The sequence below is a fragment of the Sapajus apella genome, unplaced genomic scaffold (genome assembly GCF_009761245.1).
Source record: "Sapajus apella isolate SASKATOON/1434 unplaced genomic scaffold, GSC_monkey_1.0 scaffold137, whole genome shotgun sequence".
In the NCBI taxonomy this organism is placed as follows: Eukaryota; Metazoa; Chordata; class Mammalia; order Primates; family Cebidae; genus Sapajus; species Sapajus apella.
The window spans coordinates 2119234-2135650 of NW_022437077.1; the positions used below are offsets into that span (position 1 = coordinate 2119234).

Consider the following 16417-nt stretch of genomic DNA (forward strand, 5'->3'; position numbering starts at 1 on the left):
GCATCTCTTCTTCTATTTTAAAGTTTCAAGGTATATTATCTCCTCTAGAAGAGTTTCCTTGGACATCCCAGCAGAACCATCACTCACTCTTTTGTGTATCTACAGGTCACGTGTCTTCTTCTACCATGGTATGTTCAATATTGTCTGTTTTTGTGCTTGGCTAACTTCCCAAATGCTCTGCAAGAATGGTGTCTGGTTCATCTTTATATCCCTGACAACTAGCTCAGTACCCTGGCACACAACAGAAGCCCAAGAAAAGTTTACCTATCTTTCCCCGACTTTGGATCTCAGAATAAACACCACAGAGTCGATGTCACGAAGATTTTTCACAACACAGTTATCCAGGCTCATTAATAAGGGTTTGCGGTCCAAAGGACAGTTTATTTAAAACAAAGGTGATGAGGTATAGGAAGAAGAAAGGAGAACAACAATTCTAACATAAACACATAGGAAGCAACTCAAACTTAAAAAAAAAAAGGAGTGGGGGCAATGGAGGAAGCTATGTCTCATACTTATACAAACTGCTGACCTCAATTGATTACTTACATCCAAACCTTACAAAATAGGCATTTCAGGTCAGCACTTAAGCCAGTGTTATTAGATTTTCTTACAAAAAGTTAAAGCTACAAACTTCACATTTTTAAACTGTACATAGCAACAGCATTTAAGCTTGTTTTTTCCCAAGTTGGTCTGAGTGCAAGCTGGTAAAAGAGATTTTTTTTCCAAACACAAACAAGAACATGTATTCCAAAGACAATGAATATAATACTGATGAAAACACAAACATAGTACTTAAGAAAGGATGGGGTGAGGTGTAGATGTAGACTGGGCAGAAACAATTTTGCAGTAAGTAAGGAGCTGCAATCTCTAGAGGCAACATGGTACGCTAGAAAGGGCACTGGAATAAGAATCAGAAGATCTGGATTTTAATCCTGGCTCTGCCAGTATTCTAGCCACATGACCTTGAGCAACAGACTTTACCTCTCTGAGCCTCAGTTTCCACATCTATAAAATGAGGATAATAATACCTATATCTATCAGCACTATTAAGTTTCTGTAGATATAAGGCTATTCAGACTATCTATTTCTTCTTTATTTGAGAGAGAGAGGGTCTCCTTCTGTCACCCAGGCTGGAGTGCAGTGGTGAGGCCATGGCTCACTGCAGCCTCAACCTCCCCAGACTCTGGTGATCCTCCCACTTCAGTTTCCTGACCAGCTAGGACTACAGGTATGCACCACCATGCGCGACTAATTTTTTTTTCTTTTTTGAAGAGACAGTATTTTGCCATGTTGCTCAGGCTAGTATCCATTGAATGAACTTTGGTACTTTTTATTTTTCCAAGGAATTTATCTATTTCACCTTTGAAGTTGTTAAATTTATTAGCATAAAATTATTCATAACATTCTATTAACTTTTTAATATCCATAGGATGTATCATGATGTCACCTCTCTCATTCCTGATATTGAAAGACCTACTGAGTTTTACATGGTATAACTTTCTGGCATCTAATAGGTGCTAAATAAATGTTTCTTGGATCAAAATCTACAGTCTCAAGGAGTCAAGGCTACAATTTTTAAGCTGCTTCAGATGACTGGTTCTATCTATTTATCAACACGTCTGTCTATCCACTCATCCACTCATCCATGCATCCTCCCACCCTTCCTCTTCCCCATCAAACTTTCATTCATCCAATCGGTGGCTTGGGGAAACGGACAAAAAAGGGGAAAAAAGGACTGTGCTTCAAAAGTACTGAAGGAGCAACTAAGATATTCTTAAAGAATTCTGCGATTTCTTTAAAGACAGAATCAGGTCATTGTTTCTTGAAAGCAGAGAACAAGCAAGGACCTTGAAGTTCCCTGGAAGCTCGAGTTGCAAATGCTCAAGCAATGACTGAAGCCCAGGGCTCAATGAAAGCAAGCTGGTATATCTTAAATTTAGTATTCAACAACAACAACACAACTAGGACTTGCTCCGTTGCCTTTCTGTCACTAGAAAACAAATATTCCTTGTCAAGAAATTTCTCTGATCCAAAACAAATTGACTTCTGGCCAAAAGTCTCCATCTAGCTAGACTGGTAAGCAACAGACTGCTGGATCAGCAAGCTGGATGCACATATGCTTGAAACAGAACAAACTCCAGATCAAAGTGCATGACCCAAGAATAGTTATGAGGGAAAACTGAACTTTCTTTTATTTGGATTTAGCTTAGGAAGGGAGAAAATGGGCTTTCTCTTCCTGTCTGGCCAATTGCAAAGTTCTTTGTTTAAAAAAGAAAGAGAGGCCAGGTGCGGTGGCTCATGCCTATAGTAATCGCAGCACTTTGGGAGGCCAAGGCAGGTGGATCACCTGAGATCAGGAGTTCAAGACCAGCCTGACAGACATAGTGAAACCCTGTCTCTACTAAAAACACAAAAAATTATTCAGGTGTAGTGGCGCATGCCTGTAATCCCAGCTACTTGGGAGGCTGAGGCAGGAGAATTGCTTTGAACCTGGGAGGCAGAGGTTGCAGTGAGCCAAGATCACACCATTGCACTCCAGCCTGGGCAACAAGAGCGAAAATCCATCTCATAAAATCAAAAGAAAAAAGAGAGAGACAGAACTATTAATTTGCACAGCAAATGGTGCAGGAGTGTGCATCCTGGATGCTTTGGTTTTTAAAACGTACTTGGCTATCAGACTTTACTAATTCAGCTGTCTTTCCAACCTAAAAATGCCAGTTAGAGTTATTTAGTCTATGCAAGAAAAGTGGTCACTTCATTTTAAACAGACTTGTGACTTTCCTTTTTCCTATAAATACTGATCCCCTACAGTGATGTTATGAGTTCTGATTCTATCATTTACTAGCTGCAGGGCCTTGGGAAGGAATCTTTCTCTCTGAACCCATTTCTTCATCTATGAAATGGAGATAAAGTAGTTAAGTCACAGGGTTACTGTGAAGTGTAGAGCCTACCCAGCTCAAGGCCTAACATATAATAGGCGGTCAACAAATGGTAACTGCCATTTATTATTCCAGCAGGATCCTCAAATTGTCCTCTATTTTCTGTATCTGCCACATAGCTATTTCAGTGGCCAAGCCCTGAAGACTAACAACTGCCTCTTGCATATTTTAAAACTTGCTTTAATTGCAAATAACAGAATCTGGCCACAGAAGAGGCACATTCCCTGCTTTTCCATTGATTCCCAGGTTTCAGGAGCAAAAGCAATTATGGAGTCAAATTACAGTATCCTTAGGTACAACCCAGTGATGATTCCCCATCTGAGGGAAAGAGGTACTGGAAGAAAATAAAAAGATATTTGTCTTCCCCAATTATCACAGAACTTTGCTGTGTGACTAAACACCATGTGGCATTAAGCCAAAGTTGCAGGAAGATGGCCCTATGCTGTCTTTTGCAAAGCCCTCTGATCTGCTTCAGGCCGGAAACCTGCCTCTGTGGGTGCTTGTCTGCTATTACGGCAGATGTTGCAGAGCTCAAGAAGTTGCTGAAACTGAATGATCTGGCTCATCTAGGGAATCTCTTTACAGCCAGGTCACCTACTGAAGAGCCAAGGCAAGAGCAGGTTTCTGTTAGCAAGGTTCTGCTGGGACAATTAACTAAAACTGACACAGGTCTCTTCCCCCTAAGAAGGGGCTGCATGTTTCAGTGGCCTAGGAATGAGGACCCTGAATTCTAGTCCCAGCTTTTATGCTAACTTGCTTTGTGGTTTTTGCCATGCCGCTTCCCCTCTCTAAGCCTCAGTTTTCTGATCATCTGTACAAGAGGGTCAGATCAGATGACCTCTATCATCCCTTCCAACTCTGACATTCTGTGTTCAGGTTGAACCTCCTGGAGAACAAATCTTAGTCTAATATTCATGTATCCTTTCCAGCCTGCTTAGCAGTAAAAGAGGAAAGAAAACAGTCACATATTTGAATGTGGGTCAGAAAAGCAACCCCCTCTGCCCCTGTCTGTAAGGAATGTGGAGCAAAATGCCACGTGTATGATTTTTTACATGAACAATGAGAGCTTTGAAAACCCTTTCCCTTTGTGGACTGAACACAGCCCTGTGTTTGCTGAGAGTTCCTGGTAGGCCTATCCCCTCCGTGGATCATTCTCCTCTTAAGGCACTGGGCAATATCCGTGCTGTGACTTTAGGCAGTTGAGAGAGTGGAGATGGATGAAAGGCATTGAAAGAGCAAAGGTCAATTTGCAAAGAGGGTGCCAGGCTTCTCCTGGGACTCAAAGAGTAAATACAGACTCTCAAAGCTTTCCCTTGGACATCACCAATAGCTCCAGAAGCCAGTGATGACCACACAAGGCTGAAACCATGGTAAAAGAACTGTCCTAAACCTAATTTTTAAATGTAGCTTTTAAAAGGGGGAGGTTGGCTCCTGGGATTCAGTGACCCCCTAACAGCCTCCCAATGTCCTCTGCTCTCATGTTCCACAGTACCATAATCTTACAGAAAAGAGGCAAACTGTTTAAAACTGTACCTGTACAGAGATGCCACCACACTGAGTGGGGAATCTATTTATAATTTATATATATATATGCATATTTATATATTTTTTAAAAATCTTCCAGAAAGAACAATTGAAAGCTCTTGGGAGAAGAAAAACAAAAAGACAATGTAAAACTTTCCCAGCTATCACTCAACTAGAAGTCTCTGTTCCTGGGGTTTAAAACTCTGAGTTGAAAGCGCCAATATAAATCCTTTGAAATAATATACCTGACCAATGTACATACACACATCAAGATGGCACGCTGACTGTCAAGAGAGCCCTTCCCACTGGCGCACATTCCTGAGTTCACAAAGGTGCTGTGGAGAAATGACAGAGCAGAAGTGCTGGCTAACAAATGTGAGGGAAGCCATCCAGAATTCACCACAGCCTGGGTGGAGCTGGGCCCTCACAGCCTGGCCTTGCTCAGAAGTTTTGCTGCCGCCTCTTCTTAGCCTCAATGGCATCCAGGATGGGCTGCCGCTTGGACTGGTACTTCTGCCGGATCTCTTCAATCTCCTGCTCCATCATGGGGTCCAGGGCCAAGAGCCTCTTCTGAAGGTCCTCCACTGTCCAACTCTTAAGCTAGAAGAGAAGTGGAAAGTATAGTCACGACGAAGCTTAGGCCAGTGGCAGAACAGTGGCGAAGCCTGCCTTCCCAGGCATCCAGAAGGAAGGGAGACAGGGAGAAGACACTGCTGGGTGGTGGTGGTTGGAAAGTGACAATTCACTCCAAAGAATGGCATACCTTGAAGCTTGTCTGAGATAATCTATCCCTGGAAAAGTTCTAAGTGCTAACCTTTTTGATTTAATGTACCTTGACCAGGAACTTAGTGAATAATACTCTTACCTCCACTAGCTTTTAAATTAATTAAATATAGATTCATTGTTAGGGCATTAAAATAACAGTAACTTGCTGTACGTGAAATAATGGTTGCCTCCCCGTTCTTGTGCTGTCCACAAGATGAGCATCTGGACAGTGCCCTTCACACTTTCAGGATACACCACCACGGAAGATGGACGCTGACGAGACGCGGATGCCAGCCCCTAACCCTGCCTTCCCACACCCCCAATGTCTCGGCACTGCCATAATATCATCACCAGCATTCGTGTGAGGCTACTATATAGCAGGTAACACTCTAAGCCACTTGGGAATACAGATGCAACCCTTGGCAGGGGTTGGAAATAAGGGTGGGTAGTTGGAAAAACCTGAAACTTCTGAGATCAAGTTTCTATCAAGCAGAGAAAAAAAGGACTTGATACATAAATTAATAATAATGGCTGGCATTTAGTGATTTCTATGTACCGGACACTGAGTGCTTTACATATATGGATTCCTTTAATCTTTTTAGCAACCCATGCTATGAGGACATTATTATCCTTATGTTATAGATGAACAGCCCAAGGAGGAGGATAGCTAAGTAACCTGCCCAATGTCTCCCAACTAGTAAGTGGCAGAGTCAAGACTGAAATCCAGGCAGTGTGGCTCCAGAGTCAATGCTCTTAACCACTGGTACAGAAGAGCAGACTAGCAAAGCACAGGTTTTACAACTAACTCAACCTTTGTTTAAAATGTGGTTCTGCCTGTTGCAAATGCCATAAGACTCTGACAAGTTACCACTCTCTCCAGGCCTTCCCCATCTACGGAAGTGGGACAGCAGTGCCTCATCTTATTTAATTATAAGAATTAAATGAGATCATGGCTGTGAAGTTCTCAGCACAGTACCTAGGACACTGTGTGTAAAGATGGCAGTGGGTGTTATAAGCCTTTCTCTTCATAAAGGCCCAGGGGTGCACCAGTGTTCAACCTGTGTCTGCAGCTGTGGGGTAAGGGGCTCTGCTGCCATGTGTGAAGTGTTCACTGATTCCAAGTGGGGCCAGTCTTGGCTGTCAGGGGTGGGAATGAATGCTGACATTATTCACAGTGGGTGGTGATACTTTATTCTGTGTGTTCACAACCAGTTTTAATAGGTACAGTGTTTCAAGAACTCAAAGGCTCACCCAAGTCTTACAAGAGGTCTGCTGTGTCCACATTTAGAAAATCATGATCCTCAGCCCCTTCCTGCGGCCTCAACAGGAAAGCAGCACAGAAGCTGGGTGAAGGAGCCTCTTTCTGTCTACCCTTCCTTGAGTGGGTGGGGTGTGAGCAAGTATGAAGTGCTACAGTGGCCTTCCTAGAAATGACCTGTCACCACAGGAATTTCCCTTGGGCTGCTTCAGGGAGGGTGTCTGAGAAGTGAGAAACCCTAATAGTTCAAGACGAAAGGTTCTTTGTAATGTAAGGATGGAAAGACTTGAGAGTGTGGGTAAATACTGGAAAGCTGGGCTGAAAAAAAAAATGCGTCTTTCCAGTCTGTGGTTTTATACTACCTTAGAGGCTGGTGTTCTTGGCCCAAGGACATCCCAAAGAGCGGTGGTGCTTGCCTAATCTCTGGCATTTTCAATTCCTTCGGCAAAGAGAGAATTCCCCAAGCCTAATACTGAATGTAACGGGTAGTTAAGAATGTAATCTTCGGGATCACAGGTCCTAAATGTGCACTGGCTATTTAACCTTAAACAGTAATTTACCCTCTTGAGCCTCAGTTTCCTCCTTTGGAAAACAGACAATACTAGTTTGTTCCTCTGCCCTTCGTCTGTACTAAGACTTAGATGAGATAACGGTGTGATGGTCTTAGCTCAGAACTTCACATGGTATGTGTTGGAGAGACAGTAAATATTCCATTTATGGAATACTATTGCCTAGTCTTTGGCATTTGGTACCACTCCTGGTACCAATTTACGTACTAATCTGTTTTAATACACAAGCTCTCTTCTTTTGTCTGCTACCATGTGAGACGTGCCTTTTACCGTGCCTACATTATGGAATGTAAATATTCCATAAATGGAAGTTATCACTGTTGTTATTGTTGCTATTATTTATATTATTGTTATTGTATATATGATTGGTAAGTCTCTTATCTTCCATAAAGAAGCTGTTTCTATAACCTCTAATTCAAGCTAGAATCAAACATGAAAAAGAAAATATTCTATTCTATTTTGTGCTAATGCCTAAGGACTGGTACATAATTCCTGTTAACTTATGTACAGTTTAACAAAGTAGTTTTCACCCATCCACTTATAAATACTCATTGAGCACCTACTATGGGTCAGGTGCTGTTCGAGGCACATAGGCTACTTCAGTGAAAACAAAACAAAACAAAACAAAATCACTGCCCTTGTGACGCTTACATTTTAGTGAAGCAAGGAAAACAGCAATAAACACATCAAATTAGTAAATTATTTTTACACTAGAAGGTACTCTGGAAAAAAAGAAAATAAAAAATAGCATGAAGGAAGGGGAGCTGGGAATTAGGAGGGTAGACTTGCCTTTCATCCAGCCAATAGGATGAAGAGTAAATTGCAAAATGAAGAAGTGCACGTTAGTGGAGCTGCACTGACTTTGCAACTTGTTCAGCCACTTGGTCAAGCCCCTTCTCCTCCTTAGACCTTAAATTCCCCATTTGTGAGAGAGGGCTGACTAGATGATCTCAGAAGTCTTTCCAGACTCAGTGTTTCTCAGTGTATGATCTATGGATCACTTGTATCAGAATCACTTGCTAAAAATACAGATTCCTGAGCCCAAAGCCAAAGCTACTTAATCAGACTCCGTGGGAGGTGAAGCACAGGATTTTGCATTTTAAAGAAGCTATACACGCTGGGCATGGTGGCTCATGCCTGAATTCCAGCACTCTGGGAGACCTAAGTGGGAGGACTGGTTGAGCCCAGGAACTCCAGACCAGCCTGGGCAACATAGTGAGATCCCACCTCTATGGGGGAAAAAAAATTAGCCAGGTGTGGTGGTATACAGTCCCAGGTACTCCAGAGGCTGAGATGAGAGGATTGAGCCCACTGTGAGGCCGCAGTGAGCCTTGATTGAGCCACTGCACTCTAGCCTGGGAAACAGAGCAAGACCTTGTCTCAAAAATAAATAAAAATAAAATATATAAGCTATATAGGTATTTCTCATAAATCCTCAAGTTTGATAAACATGACTCTGTATCTTCCTTATTTTTCTGTTAGTAAAATTCTCACAAAGTATTGCTGCCTGTCTCTGGTCTAAAGCTTCTCCTGGGTTTCCAATTTCTAGGCCGCTTTGTTGCCCTTGATTCTAAGCTGGAGGCAACATGCACCCTTGCTTTATCTCAGCCACCTTCAGACTAATTTATGGCTGTCCTAAAAACTTTGGGGCTTAAGTTACATCTGACCACAGCCAGCCAGGCACTGCTGATGACTCAGTCACATCATCCAGATATGGATTTTTCCGAAAAACAAGCTCAGGCAATAGTTTTATGGCGCCACGTGTAGCATTTCACCTTCCTGGTCCTTGGTGGCATAAATACATTTCAAACGGATATCTTATAGTAAAATAACTGTGATTCTACAGTTTTGCTACAGCCAGAATCTTGAAGCAGAAAATTCTCAACCAGCCATGTAAGAAGCTTGAGGTGTTTCCACCAGGTATGGGAAATATCCACTCAGTATCTCATCTCTCCCATAGGATTCGAACAACCTCTTTATTCTGTGATTCCCATACTCCATACTTGCATATCCAGATCAGCTCCTGATTATCAGTCCCTGATTATCTCAGGAAAATCTATGATATGGTTTGGCTGTGTCCCCACCCAAATCTTATTTTGAATTGTAGCTCCCACAATTCCCACATGTTGTGGGGCGGACGCGGTGGGAGGTAATTAAATCTCAGTAATTAAATAGCATGGGTGGGTATTTCCCATGCTATTCTAATGATAGTGAATAAGTCTCATGAGATCTGATGGCTTTTTTTTTTTTTTTTTTTTGAGATGGAGTCCGGCTCTGTCACCCAGGCTGGAGTATAGTGGCACAATCTCGGCTCACTGCAACCTCTACCTCCTGAGTTCAAGCAATTCTCCTCCTCAGCCTCCCAAGCAGCTGGTATTACAGGTGCCCATCATCACGCTCAGCTAATTTTTGTATTTTTAGTAGAGACGGCGTTTCACCATGTTGGCCAGGCTAGCCTTGAACTCCCGACCTCAGGTGATCCGCCCATCTCAGCCTCCTAAAGCGCTGGGATTAAGAGCATGAGCCACTGGCCAATCTGATGGTTTTATAAAGGGGAGTTTCCCTACACAAGCTCTCTTCTTGTATCTGCCGCCATGTGAGATGTGCCTTTCACCTTCTGCCATGATTGTGAGGCTGCCCCAACCATGTGGAACTGAATCCATTAAACTTTTTCTTTTGTAAATTGCCCAGTCTTGAATATGTCTTTATCAGCAGCATGAAAACAGATTAATACAGTAAATGGCTACCAGGAGTGGGTGCTACTGAAAAGGTACCTGAAAATGTGGAAGTGACTTTAGAACTGGGTAACAGGCAGAGGTTGGAACAATTTGGAGGGCTCAGAAGAAGACAAGAAAATGTGGGAAGGTTTGGAACTTCTTAGAGACTTATTGAATGGCTTTGTCCAAAATGCTGATAGTGATATGGACAATCAAGTCCAGGCTGAGGTGGTCTCAGAGGGGAATGAGGAACTTGAATTAGAAGAGACAACAAGCAACTGGAAGAAACCTGAAGGGTTTCTGGAAATGGGAGTCTATTTGTGAAAAATGTGGAAGACAGGAAGAATTATGAATTCAGCTGACATTAGATACATCAGGTACCCCTCACATTCAGAAATGCCACCAGTGGTGATGGGTGACTTTAGGCAAGTTACTTGTCGACACTTTCTGGGGTTTAATTTTCTCATCTGTAAAATGGGTATGCTGTCTACTTTGCTGCTTTTGTTCACATAAAAATACCAAGTACCTACTATACACAGGGTGCTGCTGCTGAGGTACAGTGTGACTCCAGGGTGCTTAATATGATTCAAATAAAATCAACCAACTTTACTGGCAGCTATCCTAGGTCAGGAACACTGCTGGGCAACATGAATATAAAGGGCAGTACACCTGTCAGAGAAGCAGCTCAGGTTAGAGGCAAGAGCACTGGTGTTAAGTCAGATGGACCTGGTTTCATACGAGTTCCGCCCTTGGTAATTGGATGCCTTTGGATAAATCATCTAATATGTGCCTCAATTTTCTCATTTTTCAATGGAGGACATTACTGATTCTACAAGGGAAGTTGTGAGGTTTGGAGGTACTGGTAAAGTATAGAACATAATGTCATGCATCCACCAGAAAGAAAGTGGATAAGTGACAGCTACCACCTTATATAATTTTTTGGAAAATGGAGGAAGTATGTAATGTAAATGATAGCTGCTGTTGCTATAAGATGAGCTCATAACATGGTACATGACACATATCACATACACAGAGGTAACTCTAGTAAACTCTATGTGAGAAACTGTAAATCATATAAATCTAATGTATTTCCTCTGGGCCAGGCCACAGCCTGGCCAAGTCCTGATTCCTACCTTCTGTATGAATAATGAAGGCTGATGGGAACTGACTTCTTCTCAAATCACCTTAGCAACTCTGAAATTCTGAATCATACCATGTCAAAGTCGGTTGCATAACCGGCCCAGAGACCCACTGGGAAGCTCCAGCTGTTATTTCATCACAGAGATAACTCATAGGAATTACACTGACAATTAGCCCATGTTGCATCAGCAGTCAAGCTACACTAACCACATGAGAATGTATAGTAGAGCTTCCTTGTGCCTTGTCAACCAGTCCCATGGGAAACACAAATGGGTCTGGCCCATATCCAAAGTACAGGGTTTAGACCAATTTCAAAGTTCTGCTCCTCTGCCACTAGAAACTCTCACCTCAAAAGTCTATTGCACAAATGATGTAATGAGATGTCCCTAAAAAAACATCAAAGAGAGACCTGCCAGAGCTTTTAAGGACAAGCTTCAATTCCATATGTATCAGAGATGAACACTCACAATTTTTCCCCCAGTGTCACAAACAGGATTTCTCAAACACGTCATCCCTTGTGGATGGGCGAGTCAGGCTGATCCCGTCTCAGGTGATGTTTTATTGTGACCAAGAATGAGAAAAGAACACACCTTTGGAATTTAGCACGATGACAGGGAAGCTTGATAGAAGCTAAAAAGTTGAATGAAGCCACCAACATACCATCCCACACCTCCACACCGGCCACTAGAAAGTCAGGAAAAGTGCAACAACAACAGAATGTACAAAGGCGGTCAAAGGCATCTGGAGCACCAGCTTAGTACCAAGGGTACTCACTCTTTCTTGATGCGAATATGTTACTATTTAGAATGGATTCTAGTTTAGAGAGAAACGACTCTAGTAAGGTAAGATTCTCAGGTAATGCAGTAATCTCTCATCAGATGACAACCAAGCAGAAAAATCAAAGAAGATGACAATCAAAGCATAACTTGTGTGGATTTAGTAAGTACCACACCATTAGTTTCAAAAGATCTTGCTCCTTAAATGAACCTTGTGGGAATTTTAATAAGAGACTTTTTCTGACCCAAATTATGGTCATGCCAAATTATTCTTCCATCAGTCCCCAATAAAATCTTCCTAATTCTTCCCCAGTAAGGAGGGAAAGCAGCAAAACCATGATGAGTTAACAATTGCCTCAATCCCATTTTAGGTTTATAATTAATCAATACTTGTAATTCTCATTATCAGAATTCCAAAGAAAACTTGACCACATATATAAAAAATATGTACCAAGAAGACTGGAATGAAATGCAGATCATAAGCCTAGGTGAATCAAAGAAATTGGGCTTCAAGTAGGTGTGGTGATGTAATGACAAGATCTCTGACATGGTTCTCTTAGAAGACTGGGTTCAAATAACCCAAAGACTTTGTCCACAGAGCCTAGAGAGGAGACTCAGTACATTGTGTGTGTACACATGTGTATGTATAAAGAACATGATTTAATAATTGGCAAACACAAAAATCAAGTTTTCTTCTTTAAATAATAACATTTTCTATGATATGAAGTACTTGCATACTGTTAGTTTTTTTGTGATTACAGTAGTCCCCCCTACCCACAGGGGATACATTCCAGTGGATGTCCAAAACCACAGATGTATGTATTTTGGTACTATCTAGCTAGATATCTGTATGTATGTGTACGTGTGTATATATATATATATATGTGTGTGTATATGTATATGTATATGTGTGTGTGTATATATATACATATACATACACACTCACACACAATTTTTTCCTATACATATATACCTATGATAAAGTTTAATTTTTAAATTAGACACAGTAAGAGAGAAACAAACAAGGAAGCACTTTACAGCTTCCCTTTGACAAATCCAAATTGCCAGCATCACAACTCTTATGCCTTGAGGCCATTATTAATTTAAAATAAGGGTTACTCATAAACTAGAGGAACTAGAGAAAGAAGAGCAAACCAACCCCAAAGCTAACAAAAAGAAATAACCAAAACCAAAGCTGAACTGAAGAAAACTAAGATGTGAAAAAACATGCAAAAGACCAATAAATCCAGGAGTTGGTTTTCTGAAAAAAAAAAAAATTTAGTAAGCTAGATGGACCACTATCTAGACTAATAAAGAAAAAAAGAAGATCCAAATAAACACAATCAGAAATGACAAAGAGGATGTTACCACTGACCCCACAGAAAGATTAAAAAAAAAAAAAATTATGAACACCTCGATACACACAAGCTACAAAACCTAGAACCAGGACCAGATGGAATCACAGCTGAATTCTATCAGATGTATAAGGAAGAGTTGGTACCAATCCTACTGAAACTATTCCAAAAAATTGAGGAGGAGGGATTCCTCCCTAACTCATTCTATGAGGCTAGCATCATCCGGACACCAAAGCCTGACAGAGACACAACAACAGCAACAACAACAACAATAAAACTTCAGGCCATTTTTCTCGAGGAACATAGATGCAAAAATCTTCAACCAAATACTAGCAAATCAAATCCAGCAGCACATAAAAAAGCTAATCTACCACCATCAGGTAGTCTTTATCCCTGAGATGCAAGATTGGTTCAACATACGCACATCAATAAATGTGATTCATCACATGAACAGAAACCACATGATTATCTCAGATGCGGAAAAGGCTTTTGATACAATTCAACATCCCTTCATGTTAAAAAAAAAAAAAAAACCCTCAACAAACTAGTAATTGAAGAAACATACTTCAAAATAATAAGACCCATCTACGAAAAACCCACAGCCAACATTATACTATATGGGCAAAAGCTGGAAGCATCCCCTTTGAAAACCAGAACAAGACAAGGATGCCCGTTCTCACCACTCCTATTCAACAAAGTACTGGAAGTCCTCCCAGAGCAATGAGACAAGAAAAAGAAATAAAAGACATCCAAACAGGAAGAAGGGAAATCAAACCATCTGTGTGCAGACAATATAATTCTATACATAGGAAACCCTATAGACTCTGCCCAAAAGCTCCTTGATCTGATAAACCACTTCAGCAAAGTTTCAGTATATAAAATCAATGTACAAAAATATAATAAATAGCATTCTTATACACTAACATCCAAACTGAAAACCAAATCAATAATGCAATCCCATTCACGATAGCCACAAAAAGATAAACTACCGGGAAAATGAAAGATATGTAAATAGAATACAGCTAACCAGGGAGGTGAAAGATCTCTACTAAAAGAATTATAAAACAGTGCTCAAATAAATCAAAGATGACATCAACAAATGAAAAAAACATTGGATAAGAATGTTTTTTCATGCTCATGGATAGGAAGAATCATTGTTAACATGGCTATACTGCCCCCAAAGCAATTTACAGCTTCAATGCTATTCCTATGGAATTTTTTAAAAGCCAAAAAAACCAAGGCAATCCTACGCAGAAAGAAAAAAGCTGCAGTAACTACAGGGCTACAGTAACCCAACCAGCATGGCACTGGTACAAAAGGAGACATACAGATTGATGGGACAGAATAGAGAACCTAGAAATAAGGCTGCATACCTACAACCCACTGTTCCTCAACCAAGCTGACAAGAACAGGCAATGGGGAAAGGATTCCCTCTTCAATAAATGGCCCTGGGATAAGTGGCTAGCCATATGCAGAAGATTAAAACTGGACCCCTTCCTTATACCATATACAAAAGTCAAGTCAAGATAGACTAAACACTTAAATGTAAAATCTAAAACTATAAAAACCATGGAAGATAATCTAGGAAATACCATTCTGGAAATAGGACCTGACAAAGATTTCATGATGAAGACACCAAAAGCAACTGCAACAAAAGCAAAAGTCAACAAATGAGACCAAATTAAACTAAAGAGCTTCTGCACAGCAAAAGAAACTATGAAGGGAGTAAACAGACAACTTACAGAATGGGAGAAAATATTTGAAAACTATGCATCCAACAAAGATCTAATATCCACAATCTATAAGGAACTTAAACAAATTTACAAGCAAAAAGCAAACCTTCCTGTGAAAAAGTGTGCAGAGGACATGAACAGACACTTTTCAAAAGAAGACATACATGTGGCCAACAAGCATATTAAAAAGTGCTCAACATCTTTAATCATTAGAAAATGCAAATCAAAACCACAATGAAGCTGATTGCGGTGGCTCACACCTGTAATCACAACGCTTTGGGAGGCTGAGGTGGGTGGATCACTTGAGCCTAAGTTTGAGACCAGCCGGGGAAACATCGTAAAATCCCATCTCTACAAAAAAATACAAAAACAACTAGCCAGATGTAGTGGCACATTCCCGTAGTCCCAGCTACTCAAGAGGCTGAGGCAGATGATCTACTGAGCCCAGGAGGTCAAGGCTGCAGTGAGCCATGATCATACCACCTCACTCCAGCCTGAGTGACAGGGCAACACCCTGTGCAAACAAACAAACAAACAAAAAACAAATCCACAGTGAGATATCATCTCACATTAGTCAGAATTTTTTGCTATTACTAGAAAGTCAAAAGATAACAGATGCTGGTGAGGTTGTGGAGAAAAGGGAATGTTTACACACTGCTGGTGTGTCAATTAGTTCAGCTGTTGCGGAAAACAGTGTGGGTGATTTCTCAAAGAACTTAAGACAGAATTACCACTTGACCCAGCAATCCCGTTACTGAGTACATACCTAAAGGAATATAAACAATTCTACCATGAAGACACCTACACACTTATGTTCATGACAGCACTATTCACAATAGCAAAGACATGGAATTAGCCTAAGTGTTCATCAATGGTAGACTGGATAAAGAAAATGTTGTCCATATACACCCTGGGATGCTATGTAGCCATAAAAAAGAATAAGATCAGGTCCTCTGCAGCAACTTGGATGGAGCTAGGGGCCGTTATCTTAAGCAAACTAACACAGGAAGAGAAAAACAAAAACTGAGGCCAGGCAAGGTGGCTCAGCCTACAATCCCAGCACTTTGGGAGGCCAAGGTAGGTGGATCATTTGAGGTCAGGAATTGGACACCAGGGTGGCCAACATGGTGAAACCCTGTCCCTACTAAAAATACAAAAATCAGCTGGGCGTGGTGGCACACACCTATAATCCCAGCTACTCAGGAGGCTGAGGCAGGAGAATTGCTTGAACTCAAAAGACAGAGGCTGCAGTGAGCCGAGATCATACCACTGCACTCCAGCGTAGGCGACAGACAGAGCAAGACTCCATCTCAAAAAGAGAAAAATACTGCATGTTCTCACTTATCTAAATCTCAAAAACATGAGTACATACAGGAGAACAACAGACACTTAGGATTACTGGAGGGTGGAGAGTGGGAGAAGGGAAAGGATCAACAAATCACCTATTGGGTACTGTGCTAATTACTTGGGTTATAAAATACTGTAATCTGTACAGCAAGCCCCAGAGACACACAGTTTACCCATGTAAAAACCTGCACATGTATCCCTGAACCTAAAAGTAAAAAAAAAAGAAATCTCCATACTAAAAATAAAATTTTTAAAAAAGGGTTAAACACAAGCACTGTAATACCAGTACCACAA

General features: G+C 41.1%; 1 protein-coding gene across 1 annotated transcript in view; it reads right to left on the reverse strand.

Moving 5' to 3' along the window:
• Nucleotides 1–354: 354 nt before the first annotated feature.
• STK4 (serine/threonine kinase 4) overlaps nucleotides 355–16417 on the reverse strand; it is a 105611-nt gene continuing 89548 nt past the window's right edge. The window contains exon 11 of the mRNA XM_032263612.1: nucleotides 355–5063. Coding sequence (XP_032119503.1) covers nucleotides 4905–5063 — 159 coding nt within the window. The 3' untranslated portion in view covers nucleotides 355–4904. The remainder of the gene's footprint in view (nucleotides 5064–16417) is intronic.